The sequence below is a fragment of the Lonchura striata genome, chromosome 1 (genome assembly GCF_046129695.1).
Source record: "Lonchura striata isolate bLonStr1 chromosome 1, bLonStr1.mat, whole genome shotgun sequence".
NCBI lineage: Eukaryota > Metazoa > Chordata > Aves > Passeriformes > Estrildidae > Lonchura > Lonchura striata.
Window position 1 is genome coordinate 69,072,737 of NC_134603.1, and position 17,945 is coordinate 69,090,681.

At 39.6% G+C, this 17,945-nt stretch overlaps 1 protein-coding gene across 3 annotated transcripts in view; it reads left to right on the forward strand.

The window, feature by feature from the left end:
* GRB10 (growth factor receptor bound protein 10) overlaps positions 1-17,945 on the forward strand; it is a 144,131-nt gene that overhangs the window by 33,189 nt on the left and 92,997 nt on the right. For all 3 annotated transcript variants that reach the window (XM_021546879.3, XM_021546881.3, XM_021546880.3), the window contains exon 2: positions 2,931-3,028. In XM_021546879.3, coding sequence (XP_021402554.1) covers positions 2,978-3,028 — 51 coding nt within the window. In that variant the 5' untranslated portion in view covers positions 2,931-2,977. The remainder of the gene's footprint in view (positions 1-2,930; positions 3,029-17,945) is intronic.

The following is a 17,945-nucleotide window of genomic DNA, read 5'->3' on the forward strand; positions in this document are numbered from 1 at the left end:
ACAATAATCTGTTCTTTATTCTGGAAAATGTTATACCAAAAATTAGTCTTGTGACCTTTGAAACGTGGTTTATCATGACGTTCTTTCAGGACCTCTGTCCAAGGCAGAGCTCTGAAGCCAGTAAAAGCACATGAAATTGCTGGGTTCTGCAAGTGCACAGGCTGACTTGCTTGATGCTGCATGACAGTTATTCTCACCACTGGATGTCCTGAGTTTTGTTAACGGTGATCGACTACATAGTTGGTTTCCTATTTACAATCCTTTGGAATTTCCTTGTCCCATCTAAAGCATTTTAGGAAAAGGGCAGTAACTTGGTACTTGAATACCTCTTTGTGATTTGTGCTGTGTAAATTGTGTGGAAAGAACATGTATGTCTGTGTGCAGTACAGTCTCTGACGAGAAGTGATGTGCTAAATACTATGTTTAAAGACAACAGCACAGGAAGAATTGATCTATTTTCCTTTCTATTTTTCTTTATAAGGTCATGAACACATGAATTGGTGTACATGCCCCTATGAAATTTACTACTTGTTGATGTGGTACAAAGGACCTTAGATCTTTAAGGCAAGCAAAGGCTTTTCGTATTCCTGGGGTAGGACCAGGTTGCTAAACTGTTTTTAGACAGATCAAAAGAGATGAGATGTTAAATCAGTGTTAATGTGTGACTGATCAAGAATGATACCATCTAGAGATTATCGCTTTCCTCTGTTTCTGGAGTGTTAACAAATGAATACTCAAGAATGTATCAGCAAAGCAAATGGTTCTTGATAGATTATGCAGTCTTGACTCCAACTATTGTTTGAGGTAATTTATGATCTTCCACTGGTGCAATGGGGCTGTGGCATAAACTGCAGCACACCCTAGAGTAGACAAATTGGTCTGGTATTGTTTAGGAACATATTTAATCTATCTTGCTGTAAGTGAATTGGAGCCTTTTGCTGAAATGTCAAAGGACTAGTATTTTGATATTCAGTCCTAAATAACCTATCATTAAACTTGCTGCAGTTGTGCCTCTTCCTGATGTTTAAATATTGGAGTGATGATGAACATAAAACTTTTGCAGTGTAGAGCTCAATTCTTTTCCCTTACCCTTTTTATGTTAACTTTCTTTAGTCTTGGTGGGTTTAGAGGCTAATAATACAGAGCTCTTTATTGATACATTTTGCCAACTTCATAACAGCTATTTCAGTGACTTGTTTAATTTCTCTGTAGATGTGCTTATGAGAAAGAAAAGAAAATGGTACTCCTCCTAGTGAAAAGATTTTTAAGAGCTTTTGTTAAATTTGTGCTTAATTCTCCTGGAACAAATTGGATGATTAAAGTGAAATCTTCAGCTCAATCTTTAAAACTGACTGCAAACATTTAGGTGTGGAGAAATAGCTGGAAGGCTGTAGACCACTGTTTATAGTTTAAAAACTAGTGATAGTGCAAGTTGAGTAACATGCCTACAGAGTTAGATGTTTGATGTGGCCTCCCCCCAACTTTGAATGCTGTAAGATTTTGGGTTTAATATTTTTTTCCATAGTATTTGCTTACCTAGAATAAATAACTGGGTTTGTGCATATTTGGTTAAATGGATTTTCAGACTTGCAATTGCCAAAACCAGTTTCCTCCCAGGGTAATTGGCTGTATGAATTGATCACTTCAGAAGCCCAGTGAGTACTTCCTGGAAAGAAGTTGCCAGGAGTTTGCCTGCCTTACTGACAGAGGAGGAGGCTGCCGTACCTCAGCCAAACTCATCCTGGAACTAGGTAAAATAAAGCTTCCTTGATGAGTGCATGGCTTGTGACCATAGTCATCCAGGAACAGTTTGTCCAAGATGTTTTTTTACCCTTGTCCCTCACTTAACTGTCCCATAAATTTTGCTGACAGCTTTGGTTTGGTGACAGGTTGTGCTTACCAGAGAGCAGTGAGTAGCCTGTTTAAAACTTGGGCTTTTGTTTTGAACACAATAATTGATAATTAACAGAGAACCAGACAGGAGCTTGCTTGTGGTAGAAGTAAAAGTTCTGACTGTGCTTTGCAGCCTGCTTTCTTTCCCCAGTCATATCTTTTTCATCTATTTAGAGGTGGTATCACTTGTCTTACACAGCAGGCATGTGTCCACCCCTGCAGGTAGGAAGAAATGCTGGAGCAGGAAAAAGTGCTTTATTTATTTACTTATTTATCTAGGTTTATTTTTGTTTCCTTTTTCTAAGGCAGCTATACTAACTTTGTTCACATTGTCTTACCTTCTTATTTTTGGTTCTTTAGCCATATGTGCTTCTAAGTGTTTGCAGATTTCTTCTCAAGCTCTATTTGATCATAGAGTGGTGCTTTAAAGGATAAACAACTCACCTTGCAAAGTTTCTTCTAATAATCACTCAGAAGAATAAGTAGAAGACTTGAATGAATTTGTAGGTGACAGTCTGTTTGATATATTGCAGGAGAATAAAACCACAGGGGAAAAGGCAGACAGGAAAGGGTAAAGGTTAGAAGGCTTTGAAGGCTGATGCTGCATAAGGATCTTGGTGATTTTATGGGTTTTTTTCAACTTAAATGATTCTGTGATAAGTGGCTGTCATCTTAATTAACTCAGAGATTTCCTTGTTTTCTTTCCACTATTGAAAACATAGCCTCAGGTGGTGAAAGCCAGTTTTCAAATGGCTAGGGTTTTGCTGTGAAGGGAGGCCTTCATTTTTGCCTAAAGAGTAGAAATAAAGCAGGAGCCACACAGCCTGAGAAGTTATGCTGGGTTTTTAAATGAAATACCAAATTGAATGTGTTTGCTAGGCTACAGGCAGCAAATGTGCAAATTTTCTACTTCAAGTTGATGCAAATCCTTATCACCTCATTTTGATCTTCTCAGTCTCCTTTTTCCAACTGTTTTCAATAATAAGTTGATTAAATGTCTTCAGTATGGTTTCTGACAGTTTGTTTGTATTCTGCAGGTCCTGGGAAGCAGTAGATGTAATTTGAAGAAAATTTGAAGGAACAAATGGCTTTAGCTGGCTGCCCAGACTCCTTTTTACATCTTCCTTATCGGATAGTAAGTTGAGAAATTACATGTTCATGTCAGTTTGTAGCCTCATATTGCTGTGAGCTGGTGATTGATTGTGCATTCATACTTTTCATCAAACTGCTAATAGCTGTCTGGCAATTCTCTGGGTTTTGCTAACATTTTGGAAACAGAGCCTCTGTTACCATCCTGTGTTCAAGTTCTGCTGCTGAAAAGACTGGGTCATTAATATATATGGATTTGATAATTGGTCTTTAAAATAGCCATTTACTAACTGGGAGAAGGCACTTGTTTCCAAAGAAAAGGCGACAAGCTACAAACCCAATGAAATGCCTTGCATCAAAATGTATCAGTTTGCAGGATGCTATATTTGTGGGAACAAAGGCAGAGATTTTTACACTTGGTAAGATCCTAAGTTTTTGAGTCATTGTGCTGTATCTAAGCAGCCAATATGGCATATTACAAAGAGTATATTTTAAAATCCTTCAGCTAAATTCAAAGGTACTTGACAAAAATGCATGTAAAAGTTCTCTTTTTTTTCCCCTGGGCAGTTTTGGTTGGCATAATGGTTGCTTTGTATTTTTTATGAAACTGTAAATTGCTAGTTTGGATATGATCTTTTCTTTCCACTTTTTATCTTCTGTTTTCATAATATGATTACCGCCCTGAGGATTAAGTTATGATTTTGGACCCTGTAGATACACAAATAATTAAACAGCGTCATGTGACATTTAAACCTTTTCCTTTTATCCCAAGAGAAACATTGCTAGTCATGATTATTAAAGTCATGCTACTCATTTGGAAGAAAAGCAAGAAACCATATAAAAATAAACATTTCCAAAAAGTCTTTTTAAGATTAGGATTCATATATGTTGTGTAATATGTCAACTTAGAGGTTTTTTTTTTTTCCCCAGCAGGAAACCTCTAATTAGTTAAAAGTCTAATGTTAGTATACGGTGAGTTATCAGCTGAATGTACCTGAATGCTTTTCCCAATAGCAGGAAAAAACATAACAGTTCTTTTATAGCTTCTTTTGCAGCTATAAAAAGAGACTGGACTTTGAGAAATTGGATGTCCTGGAAATCTGTTACTAAACTTGGATCTATGAGTTTAAAAGAATATGTGAATAGATGTGCCTGGACTTCACAATTTTGATGCACTGTGAAATTATGCTTCCAATTCATTTAGAGCATCATCTGAGTCATGATGTGAAGCTGAGGGAAAGGAGCTAAGAGAATTCTTGAGCTGCAAATTCTTTAACTGAGTGTCAATCTCTCCTGTGAAAACAGTGTCTTTAGTGGTTCATAGGAAGTAAAAACATGAATTTTCATTGGTACTCCCCTTTCTCTGACAAGCCCTGTAGATAATCTGCTTTAGTCTGGGGCAGTCAGCAGACTGGAAGTGTCACAGCAACATGGGGTGACTTAAGATGGTGGGAAAGTGACTCAGTTATTTTTGGTCAAAGTTTACTGTGTATTAACTACCCTAAATGCTTATAACCAGTTTGAAGACTAGCTCTGGAAGCCCATTCACAACTACTGTGCCTTCTGTCAGAACTGAAGTTTGCATTAAAAAAATCCTGAACATCTGTTTTTCCACCCCTACTAAATCTGACTTAGGAGCTTTCATCAACTTGTCTTTCAAATTTGGCTGCAGTGAAAGCATTTTGTTGGTAAAGGGCTAAAAGAAGGTTAAACTAAATATGCTCTAGATTAGAGTGTAAAGGAGTATTCTATTTTTTCAGCACACTTTTTTACTTAATGTGTATGAGAAGCTATGAAGGACAGCTCCAGAGATCCCGAGGTTGGGACCTTAATGCTGTAAATTCAGTATTAGAATAAAGTTACACATTGGAGGTTGGGATTATATTCAAGGCAAGAAAAATGAGAACCTGGGTAAGTGAGTATGCCCTACAGAATATCCTTTAGAATATCTTGCTGCCAATCCACCTTTTCTTATTTTTTTAAATATTTTAGAGAGATGAGCAAAGTATAGATCTCTTGACTTTCTTACTGGGCTCTTTTTCTGCAAGGTTTGCTGCTTTCAGAACCTTTCAGGTCTTATTTAAGAGCTTTCTTTTTCTTCTTTTTTTTTTTAACTTTCTCAGGAGTTAGCACATAAACCAGTCACACCGAGTGCCTTCTCCTAGAAACAATCTCTAGCTCTGTTAAAAAAAAAATCAATACTATCTTTCAGTGGCTTTCAGGAGTCCTTTCCAAATTCTTGAACTCTTCAATAAAAATCAAGCGTTGAGAATTGGCAGTATTTGTCTTCTGTTCCTGGAAATTCAGAACATAGTCCCAGAATTTCTCAGAAAAAATGGGATGATTTACTGTGTTTCCGTTCTTTTGCAATCTGTAGTCACAACAGTATTTATGTGCAGTGACTTGAATGCTTGGGGAATATTTAGTTCTTTAACCCTTTGCTTTAATTGTACAAGTCTCAGTGACATAAATAAGAAAAAAAACCCCATTTTTTTTTCCTTCAGTTTATGAAGATAGAAATTTGGGCATATAGAAATGTTCTGCTTGTCTTCCACCTTCTGCCTTCTGTTTGTTTTCTCATGACCAAGATGCAGGTATAATTCAGTAATAATTAATGTAGTTTGGTTTTAGTGAGCTGAATTATTATTTCAGAAAAAAGTTGTAACTTGGTGTAAAATGGACTACAAGCACTTGGCCACAAAGTAGGGAGAAAATGGAAATTGCTTTCTCTTATGTGTACAGAACTGTGGATTTCAGGATTGCTAATAATCCTCTTGATCAGATAAGAGTGCAAAATAGTGCGCATCATGCTGGAAAAGCTTTTTGCACTTCAAGAGTAGGAATTAAATACATAAGAGAATTAATCAGAGGCCAGCTACTGTAATGAAAGCCTCTTTCAGTGATGTCAGATTTGTCTATGTGGAGGTGATTTGCTGCCAATACTAGAACTATAATAGCAACACTGCTCTGCCTTCATCTGGAGGAGCAGTTAGGCAGAGGTTCTCCAGGTTTTAGTATGGCAGCTTTGATCCTTATTTTCAATAAAATGATACAGTAAGTCAGAAGACACCTTTGGAGATCATCTGATCAAAGTCCATGGCATATTGTTTTCCTGGAGTGCTTCATCTTAGTGAGTGTGGTTTTTTGGGAAACTCAATTTTTTTATTTTCAGGGGTGGCTTGCGTAGATTGGGCAGTTAGAGAAGAGGGGGTTTCTTTTTTAGTGAAAAGGGAGGAAAAGAACCCTTTTGGTTTGAATAAATCTCTAATTTAGAATAAATTTGTATAAATTTCTAATTAGAGAATTACCTTGATGAATACAATAATCTTCACCCTTGTGGCATCCAGATGCTTTCTATATGACTCAATCATCTGCCACTTTGGTATTGAACAGTCTGTTATTTGGTGTTAATACAGGTATACATGCTGCAGTTCATGTTTGTGTGCATAAAATGTCTTTTATCATAAAAAACCTGCATTAAAAACATTTGTTTGCAGAATTTGTCTCCAAGTGGGCTTGGAGAAGGCTGTTGAAACCTATGTTTTGGCCCTCATTGTCTGCCTGACACTGTTTAAATATCTTCATTAGCTTGTCATTGGCTGCTGATAATTGTTTATTGATTCTTTGGAGATGTTGCTTGCCAGTTGTGGTAAGAAAGACGCCAGACCAAAATGGTTCTGGTCACTTCCCTCCTCAGGTGGGGAAGAAAATGTAATAAAAGGCTTATGGGATGAGATAAAGGCAGGGATAAATCACTCAGCAGGTACCATCACGGGCAAAACAGACACAACTGGGGGAAATCAGTTTAATTTTTTACCAATCAAATCAGAGTAAAATAATGAGAAATAGAGCTAAATTTTAAAAACACATTCCCCCTGCGCTGTCCTTCTTCCCAGGTTCTACTTCACTCCCAATTTGCCCTCTCTCCTCTCCTCCATGCTGTGATGCAGCAGGATGAGGGAATGGGGTTTGCAGTCAGTTCATTACATGTTGCCTCTGACAATTCCTCCTCCTCAGGGAGAGGACTACTCACACTCTTCCCTTGGTCCAGTATGGGGCCCTTCCCAGGGAGACAGATCTCCATGAACTTCTCCAGTGTAGGTCCTTCCCACAAGAACATAAATCCCTTCCATGGAGTGCAGTCCTTCTGCACCATGGGCTGCAGGGAAACCTCAGCTCCAGTTCCTGGAGCACCTCCTCCCCCTCCTTCTCCGACCCTAGTTTCTGCAGAGCTCTTTCTCTCACATATTCCCACTGCTCTCTTCATCTACAGGTTATCAGAGTACAGTTTATCATACAGGTTCTCTTTGATTTAGTTCTCCCACTGAGACTCTCCAAATCACACTGTTGCTGCATCACCCTCTGAGCCCTGCCACTGGGGGTGGCCAGAGAGGAGAATTGGAGGCACAAAAGGCCTCCAATGACAGATTTAAGATGAGAACAATTTACTGGGAACAGCTATGAGGTAAGAAAAGAAACAGTAACAGCAACAATATTGACAATGAAAGTGTTTCTTGGAGAGTGATCTCGCATACAGAATGCTCAGGGAACTTGACCAGTGCTAGGCTTGCTCATCAGGAAGGAATCCCTTCTCCTCAGAATCCCCCTTTTTCCACCTCGGGCAATGAGGTGAGGTGGTATAGAATAACCTCCCTGCCCTAGCATGCCACTTCCTAGCTACTGTAAACATTAACTCTGTCTTGTTCAGAACCTGGACACAATTGAACAGATTTTTTTTTCCCCTCATAGAAGCCACCCCTGTCCCTCCTCCCACTCCCAAAGCCTTCTCTTGCAAACTCAATACATGATTTTCAAGATTCAAAATAAATGGTGGTTTAATTTATTCTTACTAGGCTTAAACTTACAAGGATTCTGCTTGCATAAAATTATTCCTGGAGTCTGGGGTTTTGATGCTAAGAGGACAATATGGAAGGACCAGAGTGCACAAGTAGGCTTTCAAAGTCCTTGGGTATAGCTGAGTGAAAAAACACCAGATGCATTATTACATTGCATCATTCTTCCACATATTGCATAAAGAAAAGCTGAAATGTTGCTACTGCCAATGCAGAAAGTCATCAGATTTGTGAAATATGGTGTCAGTCAACAGATCTTTTATTGACGATACTCTTGTTTTAACAGTTTACATGTATGTGGTGTAGAGGGTTGATGGACTGGAGCAGACAAAGTACAAAGCAGCGCGAACATTAGTGAATGTTTTTACAAGACATGTTGCCTCCAATATGAAGTTATGAAATCTGTCTCCTTGAGTGCAGACTGCAAATGTTTTTTACAGATAGAGTTGATGCTGTTTGTTAGTTTTCATTGAAGACCAACTGAAGCTAGATTTCTAGCTTTTATTTTTCTTGGAAAGAAATCTGTTTTAAAAATTGTCCCAAAACCAGTTCTTTTCATTAACATTGAAATAGTGTGGTGCTTACCTCCTAAAGAGGAGTAGAAGTGTCCTTGCCACCATTATGGTGCATCATCAGAATATGAAGCAAAATAATATCAAAGAAATTAATGTCTTGCACTAAGCTTATATACAATTGATTATGCTTTCCTTTCTGGCAAGGTATAGTCATCAATTTTTTTTTTCATTTTTAGTGTACCAATTTACCTTTCTACATTTCCAGTCATAAGTATGTACCTTACTGTTTGCACTTTTGTATTCTAATTTACAGAAGTTGCTTGGCAAAACATGAAATCTTTTTTTGAAGGTGAATGCAAGCAAGAAATTTCAAATGGCTCAGTCCACATTTTCCAATTATTTGAATTTTTTCAACCCCTCAAGAAAAGACTCAAAACACTTATGGTCAATTATACCATTTGATACTTGCATTACTACTACCATTGTTCAGGAAACAATATAGATGTTGCAAATCAAGTGAAGAAATAAAGTAAAGAAGTTTAATTTTGCATCTTCCAGTTAATGATTTTGTGCTTAAACACTAGACTGACCCTGTTATTAAATGTAAGCAGTCTCTTGATTTAGCTCTGGTTTTCATTTATGTTTAAGCCTATGATTTGCTACTTTTATACTTGAGAGAAAGTTGAGGGGTGGTCTTAGGAATGTATATAAATACCTGAAATGTTGTAAAGAGAATGGAGCCAGGCTTCTTTTCCTGGTGCCCAGAGGCAGTGGACAGGATCTGAAACACAGGAAACCCCCCCTAGGTATTGGGCAATGCTCTTTCCCTGTGAGAGTGACTGGCAGAGAGCACTGGCAGAGGTTGCCTGGGAGAGGTGGTGAAATCTCCATCCTTGGAGATCATCCAAATGCATCCAGACACGGTCTTGGGCAACTGGCTGTAGATGGCCCTGCCTGAGAAGGGGGCTGGACCAGGTGACATCCAGAGGTCTCTTCCAACCCCAGTCATTCAGTGATAGCGTGAAAATCAAAAGCAGTGGATCACTTTAGGTTCTGACTTCTATGCAACTTTTAAGATGATACTTCCAGATTGAAAACATACACACATTGGTATGAACAGACTATTTTCTGCTGTTCTCTCACAAAACTTAATGAGAACATTCTGAAGCAATGGTAACAATCAGTTTAGCAGACTATAGCACCAAACAAAATCCTGCATTTTTTTTCATGAGTTGGATCTTTTCCAAATGAGTAAATATTTAACAAGCTGTTTACCAACTGGTTATTTTGGAGAAGTACCAGTATGAGCTTTTTCATGTTAATAACAGTTCTCATTTAACGGAAGAGAGTTGATGTACCAGTCCTAAGGCAGCTTCACACTTCAAATGGCTGCATAAATATAAAAAGATAGAAATCTGAAATACAAAAGGAATGGAAGCTTTTTTTGTTTGCTTGTTTGTTTTTAAGCTGCATTGGTTATAGCAAACTGGAATTGCATTAGTGATAGTTTGGGGGATGTGCTTTAATGAACCTTCCTCATGCAGATGTTCTATGTTCTACATATGAGTAAACAGTAACCAGTGGAGAAGATTATTTTGTTTTTTAAGTGGAAGATAATATTGCTGTGTACTTGGAGCTGTCACTTTTCAAGAAAGCACTATGGCTCAGATAGTTCTGTGTTGTTGTCCATGCCAGTTGGCTCAGAGAGATCTTTTCTATCCTTGGAAAAGACCAGTGATATAATGTTTCCTAATATTTAAGTATTTCCTAGAAATATATCTAGATACAGACCCTGTGTAAAGTTATGCCCAGTACATTTTCTTGCCTTACATAGTCTAAAGAGAATCTGTTTGATCAAAGGAAGGACAATATTTTATAAGCACTTACTTATATATTTTCTTTAAAGTTAAAAAAGAAGGGAAGAAAACACTGCCCCAAACTACCACCTCAAATCCTGTGATTCTGCATGAAGCTGTTTGTGTGATCAAATCTGAGAAGAGAATTTTCCTGTTTCTAGAAAGAAACTGTGGTTGCTGTTTCCAGACTTTATTGTTCATGTGATGCCTCATGGCAGAGACCTCCTTGTTTCTACACTTGAAGACTTTTTACTCCAAACTGAAGCTGCTGATTCAAAGAAGAGTGGAAAGCCTGAACTCGCTGTGCCCTTGGTGTGGTGAAGGTGCCATTTACTCTGTAAAGCTAGGGATAAATATATCAGGTCAACCTAGTACTAGCTATGACTGAAAACAGTCTTTACCTGCTCTTTTTGCATCCTTGAAGAACTTTCTTTTCCATTCCTAATATAATGTAATCTGAAGTTGTTTTATTAAAAAGTTCTTAGGTGCCCACAAAACCCTGCTGCTTTTCAAGGTGTATCTTTCATTTCTAGTGTTGTAGGTATGGTCCCTTTGTGGAGAGGTGAGATGGAAAGTGCTGGACAGAGCAAGGACTTTTATGGTGACTTTGCTTTTTCAGGATGGAATTTTACCGAATTGATCAGCTTTCAGGAATCCTTCATGAGCAAGGGGCCAGATTATTGGTATTAATGGCCTTTTATGCTAGATAGCATTGATATTTTAATCCAAGGCATTAAGACAGAGTGTTTTTATTTCTGGTTTTGAAAGAACAGTGAGCAATCCAAGGTAGAACACAAATGCCCAGCAAAGCTCTCAGGCTTTACTGCTATTTTAAGATAGCTTTGGCCTGCATGCTGGTACGACCATCGTGCATATTTGAAATTCTAGCCTCTACAATGAAAAGACAAGCCCTAGGAAACAGCCAGTGGTTTTGGAGCATGCTGGTCCTTTGCAAGCTGAATGTTAAACAATGACTTAAGACTCTACTACACACTGGCTGTAGCTCTTGATGTCTTACACATTGGCTCCATTTTTTGACATAATTTTGGCAAGTGGGGGAGCCTGGCAATCCTTCATGCTAGAGGCCTTAGCTCTAATAAAGCACTTTAGTTATTAGCACAAGTAAATAGTTGTCCATTTGTGCTTCATTAATGCATATTAGTCATACAGTAAATACTGTCATGCTGGCATGTTCCCCAGAATAGTGAATACTTCTGTACAGTTCAGGAGGGGGTTTCTGACAAAGTGGTGTTGGCACCTTTCTTGAAGAAGTTCTTGAAGCTATTAGTGTAGGAGGGTGGCAGGCCATTATTTCAGCTCACATGAGATTTGTAGAATCGATACTTCAGTGGAGGCAAAGAGGTTTTTTTGATGAATTTTATGCTGTTGCAGTAGGTTCTTCTCAAGTATTCAGTTGACTTTTCTACAGCCTTCATCTATATTGAGGCAGGTTGCTTTGGACTGTGGGAAGTACAAATGAAGTGCCTCCTCTTCTAATGAAAATAGATGTTCCAGAAATCCCATATGATTGTTCAGTATGGTAAAATTTTAACTATATATTTGAAGAAACTTAGTATGTGCAGCAAGATGAAATCAGAAGGCCGCACGGTGACCCATGATCTGTGTGTGTTCTGGTTTCTTAAGAGATAAGACCCTTAGTACAAATGGCATGAAATCGCAAATGAATATGACTTGTTACTTGGAACAACCAGTGTAGATTTACGAGATGCCTTTTTTTTTAATTGTTTGAGTTCCTGGCAGTGACTTCCGGAAGAACTTGCTCCATATTCTTGTCAACTTGTCAAGGCTGACCAGCTTCTGGTTCTTCATATTGTCATCCTCACCTGCTTTGAAGAGGAATGTGTTCTCTGCCTCTGCACGCACCAGGAAAATCCTCTAAGTAGTTGCTCCTTTGAAGATAAAAGAGAGTAGCCTTGCTAGCATAGTGTTGGTTAGTGTCCTTAGCATCTTCTAATCCATCCTATCTGCTCCTGGCTGGCTTGTCTGATCCTTAACTTTCCTTTGCTGTCAGTAATTGTTCAATCCTCCAGATGCTGGCACAGTGGTCAAAGACCTGGGAGACATAAGGAGGAACTAGGAAAAATTGAGGTAAAAAAATCATTGATCTTTAGGGTCCTTAGCTGCTGGATCCTGTGCACAACTGAGAACTAGCTAAACTAATAGTAGCCATCCTTTTGTCCTTACTTGCCTATATAACAATTCCTTGTTTTTTTTTGGCATCTTTTGCTTGTTCCAGCTTTTCTGCATGTGCACAATCTCCATGTTCTTTCTGTGTAACCTCTTCCTGCTTTAACCCTCACTGCGTTTCAGCATTTTAGCTGAGGCAGGAGATGCCTGTCCATTCAGCTGGCTTTCTGCCATTCTCCTGTGACTCTGCATGCCACAGTGGACCTTTCTTGAGGTTTGAATAGTCTGTCCTGTGAGATCAGATTGTTGCCCTGGGTACCTTGGTTCTTCAGAGAAGTCTGCCATGGGAACCTTGCACGCAGATCCTTGAACTGGCCAAAAATCTGTTTTCCCACAGTCCAAGCTGTAATTCTGCTGGTAGTCTTGCTCTCTTTGCTTACTCATTACTGTCATCTCTGCATCATCTCCGCTGCCATCAACCTCTTCCTCCCCAAATGGCTTTGTTTTCCTGCTTGTTGGTCAAGCAGGAAAATGCTTCTCCAGTTGGCTCACTGATCACTTGTGAAGTTATCTTCAACCCACTCCAGAAATCTTTGTAGACTCCAGTGCTGGCTGCGGCTGGAACAGTACTGTTTGCTTGTGAGTGGGTCAGAAAAGTGATTTATCTAATTTGGGTCAAGTTTCTCCCTGTCCCATGCACCTGACTGCAAAATTGGACTCATTTGGTTTGAGCAAGACAGGTATTCTGAACATTACTCTTTTTAAAGATGGTGAGTTCTTCTTTTGGGAAGAAGTATTGATGTGGAAAATGAGGGACTTGGCAGTGTGACAGAAGCAAAAGAGAACCTAGAGGTACTAGCCAATTTTCCAGGTGTTTCCTCTCCCAGCATGTCCCTTGTGGTTTCCCAGCCAGGCTGTTGGTACTCAGTCTCCTGTCGTGGCACGCTCCTGGCTTCCCTGGTGTTTACTCTCTCTCACAAGGCTTACATCCAAGTGGACTGTCTGCTGTGCTGCCTTCTCCAAGGGCCTACTGCCAGCCATATCCCCCCAGGACTGTCCTTGGAGTGGTGTAGGGAAGCTCCCCCTTGCTGAGTGGTTTATGAGCATCCACCCTCAGATCTGACTGATGCTGCTGTCCTTTGGTCATGGCTGCCTCTGGCTCCGAGTCGTTTGGTGGGGAGGCACTAGGAGAGTCCTGGCCAGATGTTCCCCTTTCCTCTGCACTGTGTTGCAGAAGAGATGCCGTCTGTATGCCTGGAGAAGCATGGAGGCAGTGTGGGTCAAGAAGCAAGGGCTGACAAAAGCCTTCCAATGCATGAACTCTTTTATTGATTGTAAAGGGTTCATGCCTAGCCTGGTGAGGCTACATCTTCCTTTCTTGCCTCTGGGTTTTCTACCTCTTTCATCTCTGGCAGAGACCTGACCTCACAGGTTTTCCTTGAGTGGTTGTGTTCAGGCTGAGGGAGAGTAGTGCCTGGAGGAGCTGGGGAGAAGATATTTTAGCTCTCCTGGGAGGAGGTCATTTGCTCTCTCAGGAAAACATCTTGGCAACTATGATGTCTGGAAACAGTTAACTGTATTTATGGCTAGTCCACTTCCCTTGGCAATCTTTCCTCATCACCCTCTGTGGGGCTCTGGGTCTCCTGCCACCTGGTTGAATGAAGCCCTTTTGTCCTGCACAGTCTTTCTGTGTGCTTGTACCCTGTTCCCCCTCTGCATATCCTGCTTCTTCCAGAGCTCTTTCTTGAACTCCTCCTTCATGGCCACAACACCAGGACCTCTTGGAAAGATTTCTGCAGAAGGTAACTCCAGGTTCATATATAACACACATGTTACATACATAGATAATCCATTTATTAAAGCAACTTAACATGTTTACTCACCCACACATGCCCTCTCAGGTGAATTTTTTTTTTCCTTTTCAAATTTAGGACAGACCTAAGAGTTTTTCTGCCTCAAATAGTGGTATTTATATTTTACCACTATTTGAGATAGTCACCTTAAGTGTTTTATAGCTGGAAGCATTTATAAAACCTGTTTTCTAAGGTAAAAAGACTTCAGAGGGCCTGTTTCTCTATTTCTGACTGTATAGAAGTATATAAGGCAGTGGGTTGCAAATTTGATGGAAAAAATTCCTTCCTATGTATTTGCTGGAGAGATTTCTGCATGAAATACATTATTTTTTGCCATGATGTGAGCAGAAGGGTTAACTGAAGTGTGCTAAAGATATTCTGAAAAAGGCATCTCTTGCAATCTTGTTTTTTCTGGAGTCCTTTATGTCCTTGGAATTATGACAAGCTGGCTGTTGAACATGAACTGTCCGTATGGTTAAGTCACAAACCATAACTGCTATGCTGGATGAGAGCGAGTTGGAAAAATAGTTTTCTGACAGTGTATCTTTTGAGTATGACTTGCCCTGAAGATTAAAATAAACCCAAACCCACGAGACCAGAAACTTCTCATCCATAGCATCTTCTGAAGCAGGATATTGACACAATAACATGTATTATTATGATTTAAGATTACATACATGCTGTCAGTATTGTGGTGTGATAATGAGCTTCTAGGTAACCTGTCATAGTTAATTTTTTTGGTTTAGCTAAATAAGTAGTCTTCTGTTTATCTGTATCCAGAAGGTGGCTCATTTCTCTCACCCACAGCTTGATTCTGAAGCCTAGTTCAAAGTTTTTACTCTTCTCCTCCATATCCTAGGATTCCTTTTTTTTTTTTTTTTTTTTTTATCTCTGATTTGACTTTAATCTCCGCAGGAATGTTTTCCACTACCTTTTATTTCATAGACCTGCATTTTTGGGTTAGGAAGAATAGCTCAAAACTAGAGGAAGCAGTACAATAAATACTGTTTGTACTGTAAAAGGTACCACCCTGAATTAATCACCATTCAGCTGAAGTGTGGTAGCTGCTCATGTGCAAGCTGCCAGGCTCTTCAACTACAAGGTAAACAAGTTGCTTCCCCTCCCTGTTCTTCAGCAGTGGTTTCACAGAAGAGAATGAAAAACCACTTCAATACCAATTGAACAGCAGCTCATGCGATTGCATCCCATCTTTTCTTGGAGCGAACAGTAGAAATCCATTTGCAGAATTGTTCTTGAGGTTGATAACAGTAGTATTTCAGTGTTGCTAAAGCAACTGTGTGATTTCTTGAACTTTTTTTCTGGCTGACCAAGTTTGCAATCTTTGTTCAAATTTCCTTGTCTGGAGACCCTTTACCTGGGCAGATCTTGTTTTGAGGTGGTTTGCTTGTTTTGTTTCATGTGCTGCCTTGGCAAAGTTTGGCACACCAGACCTTCCTCCAGTAGCATACTGGTAGTTATGAAACCTTTTTGATCTGTTAAGGCTTTAATGTAGCCTCAGAGACTTTGTGTGGAATTAAAGCAGCTGCTGCTAACCGTGTAGGAGTGCTTCAGTGTATGTGCTGATGTGCTGTGGATAACTTCCTTGGATGTGTCCAGAAGGTGTTAAAAGAAGTGGCGAGGAGCTGTATAAAATAAGTGGTCATTTGACACACACTGTGAACAACTTTAAAACAGAACAAAACAAAAAGAAAACCTTCCAAGCATGAAGAGGTGATTGACATACTTGTTTTTAGTGTGCCAGCTTCTGCAAAAACTGAAGATTTATACTTTATATTGTGTTTTCTGGGACAGTGTGCAATTTTACGTGTAATTTGTTACTATTTAAATGCAAATTGCTGATCTTTTGTAAATTTTCTTCCTTCAGAGAATGTTAAGTCAATAAAGATTTCTGATAAAGCCATCTTCTTAATGCAGGATAACTGGTAGAGCTACTTGCAATTAACTCCCTTTCCTCAAGGAAAGGAAAACATGGCAGCCACTACCTTGAGATGGATAGATACAAGTATTTTGCTATTGATACTGGAACAAGTGTAACAATGAAGCATATTTCATATAGTACCTAGGTTTTTGAAAACTAGGAGATAGGTAAACTAGGCAGAGCATTGAGAGTTCTCAGGCTAAGAAGTACCTTTGAGGTGCTTGGATTTTACTATATTCAAACCTAGATACTTCTTTTTCTAAGGACAATGAAGATGAAGAAAATTGGAATAATTTAGGTTGGAAAAGACCTTCAAGATCATTGAGTCCAACCTTTGACAAATAACCACCCTGTCAACTAGACTATGACATTAAGCTCCATGTCCAGTGACGAGGACCTCCAGGGATGGTGACTCCACCACCTTCTTGGGCAGTTTGTCCCAATGTTTAACAGCCCTTTTCATGAAGGAATTCCTCTTGATGTCCAACTTCAACCTTCTCTGGTGCAGCTTGAGGCTGTGTCCTCCCATCCCGTTGCCTGGGAGAAGAGGCTGACTCCCACCTGACTACAGCCCCCTTTCAGGCAATTGTAGAGATCAATAAGGTCCCCTCTGAGCTTTCTTTTCTGCAGGTTAAACACCCCCAGCTCCCTCAGCCACTTGTAGGACTCATTCTCTAGGCCCTTCACCAGTGCCTTTGCCCTTCTCTGGACTTGCTTCAGCACATCAATTTCTTTCTTGCAGTAAGGAGTGCAGAACTGGACGCAGAGACTCCAAGTGTGTCTGAGTACAGGGTGACAGTCACTGCCCTGGCACTGCTGGCCTATTTTTGATACAAGCCAGGATGTCATCAGCCTTCTTGGCCACCTGTGCACGTGCTGGCTCATGTTTGGCTGCTGTTGACCAGTGTCCCCAGGTTCTTTTTCATTTGGCAACTTTCCAGATACTCTGGCACCTCCACCCAGCCTGGAGTGTTGTATGGGGTTACTGTGACCCAAGTCCAGGAGCTGGCACTTGGACTTGATGAACCTCATATCATTGTCCCTTTGATCCAGATCCCTCTGCAGAGCCTTCCTGCCCTCCAGCAGATCAGCTCTCCCACCTAACTTAGTGTTGCCCATGAGCTTACTGAGGGTACACTTGATACCCTCATCCAGATCGTCAGGATACTGAAGAGGACTGGGCCCTATATTGAGCCCTGTAAGTTTCTTTCATTTTGAGAAATTTGAGTAAGGTAATCATGTACTGGAATAGTCAGGATGGCTCCTGTTGTTAGTCTTATTTTAATTTTTGTCTTCTTTCCAGCTGTTATGAATTAACAATTTCTATGTAGGTATTTCTGTAATGCAGGCTGCAGCATCATTTGTATTAGAAATTTTGTCCAACCTATGTGTGCTAATCCTCAGGAGTGGCAACTTAAAATGAAGTCTGATAGAGCATCACTGTGAGGATTTTTTTTTCAGGAAGACTGTTTTGAACATCACAGTGAAAGGTGTAGTTATGTATATGGCTTTCTTAGAGCTGCGCGGGTTAAATGAGATTCATACATGATTAAGGAAAGAAACACTGATATTCAGACATGTTCTGTTTGTAATGATGAGGGTTTTTTGATTTTTTTTTCCTATTCTGAAGGCTTGTGAAGTAACCCATTACTGCTAAATATGCAGCAAAACAACTATTTTAAGTTCGCCTATATTGCAGACTGTTTCTTGCACTCCAACTTTTTTTTTTTTTTCTTTTTTTGCTTAAATTACATCGCTGATTTGCTCAGGCTGTAATCCTGATACTTGGTTAGGGGAAA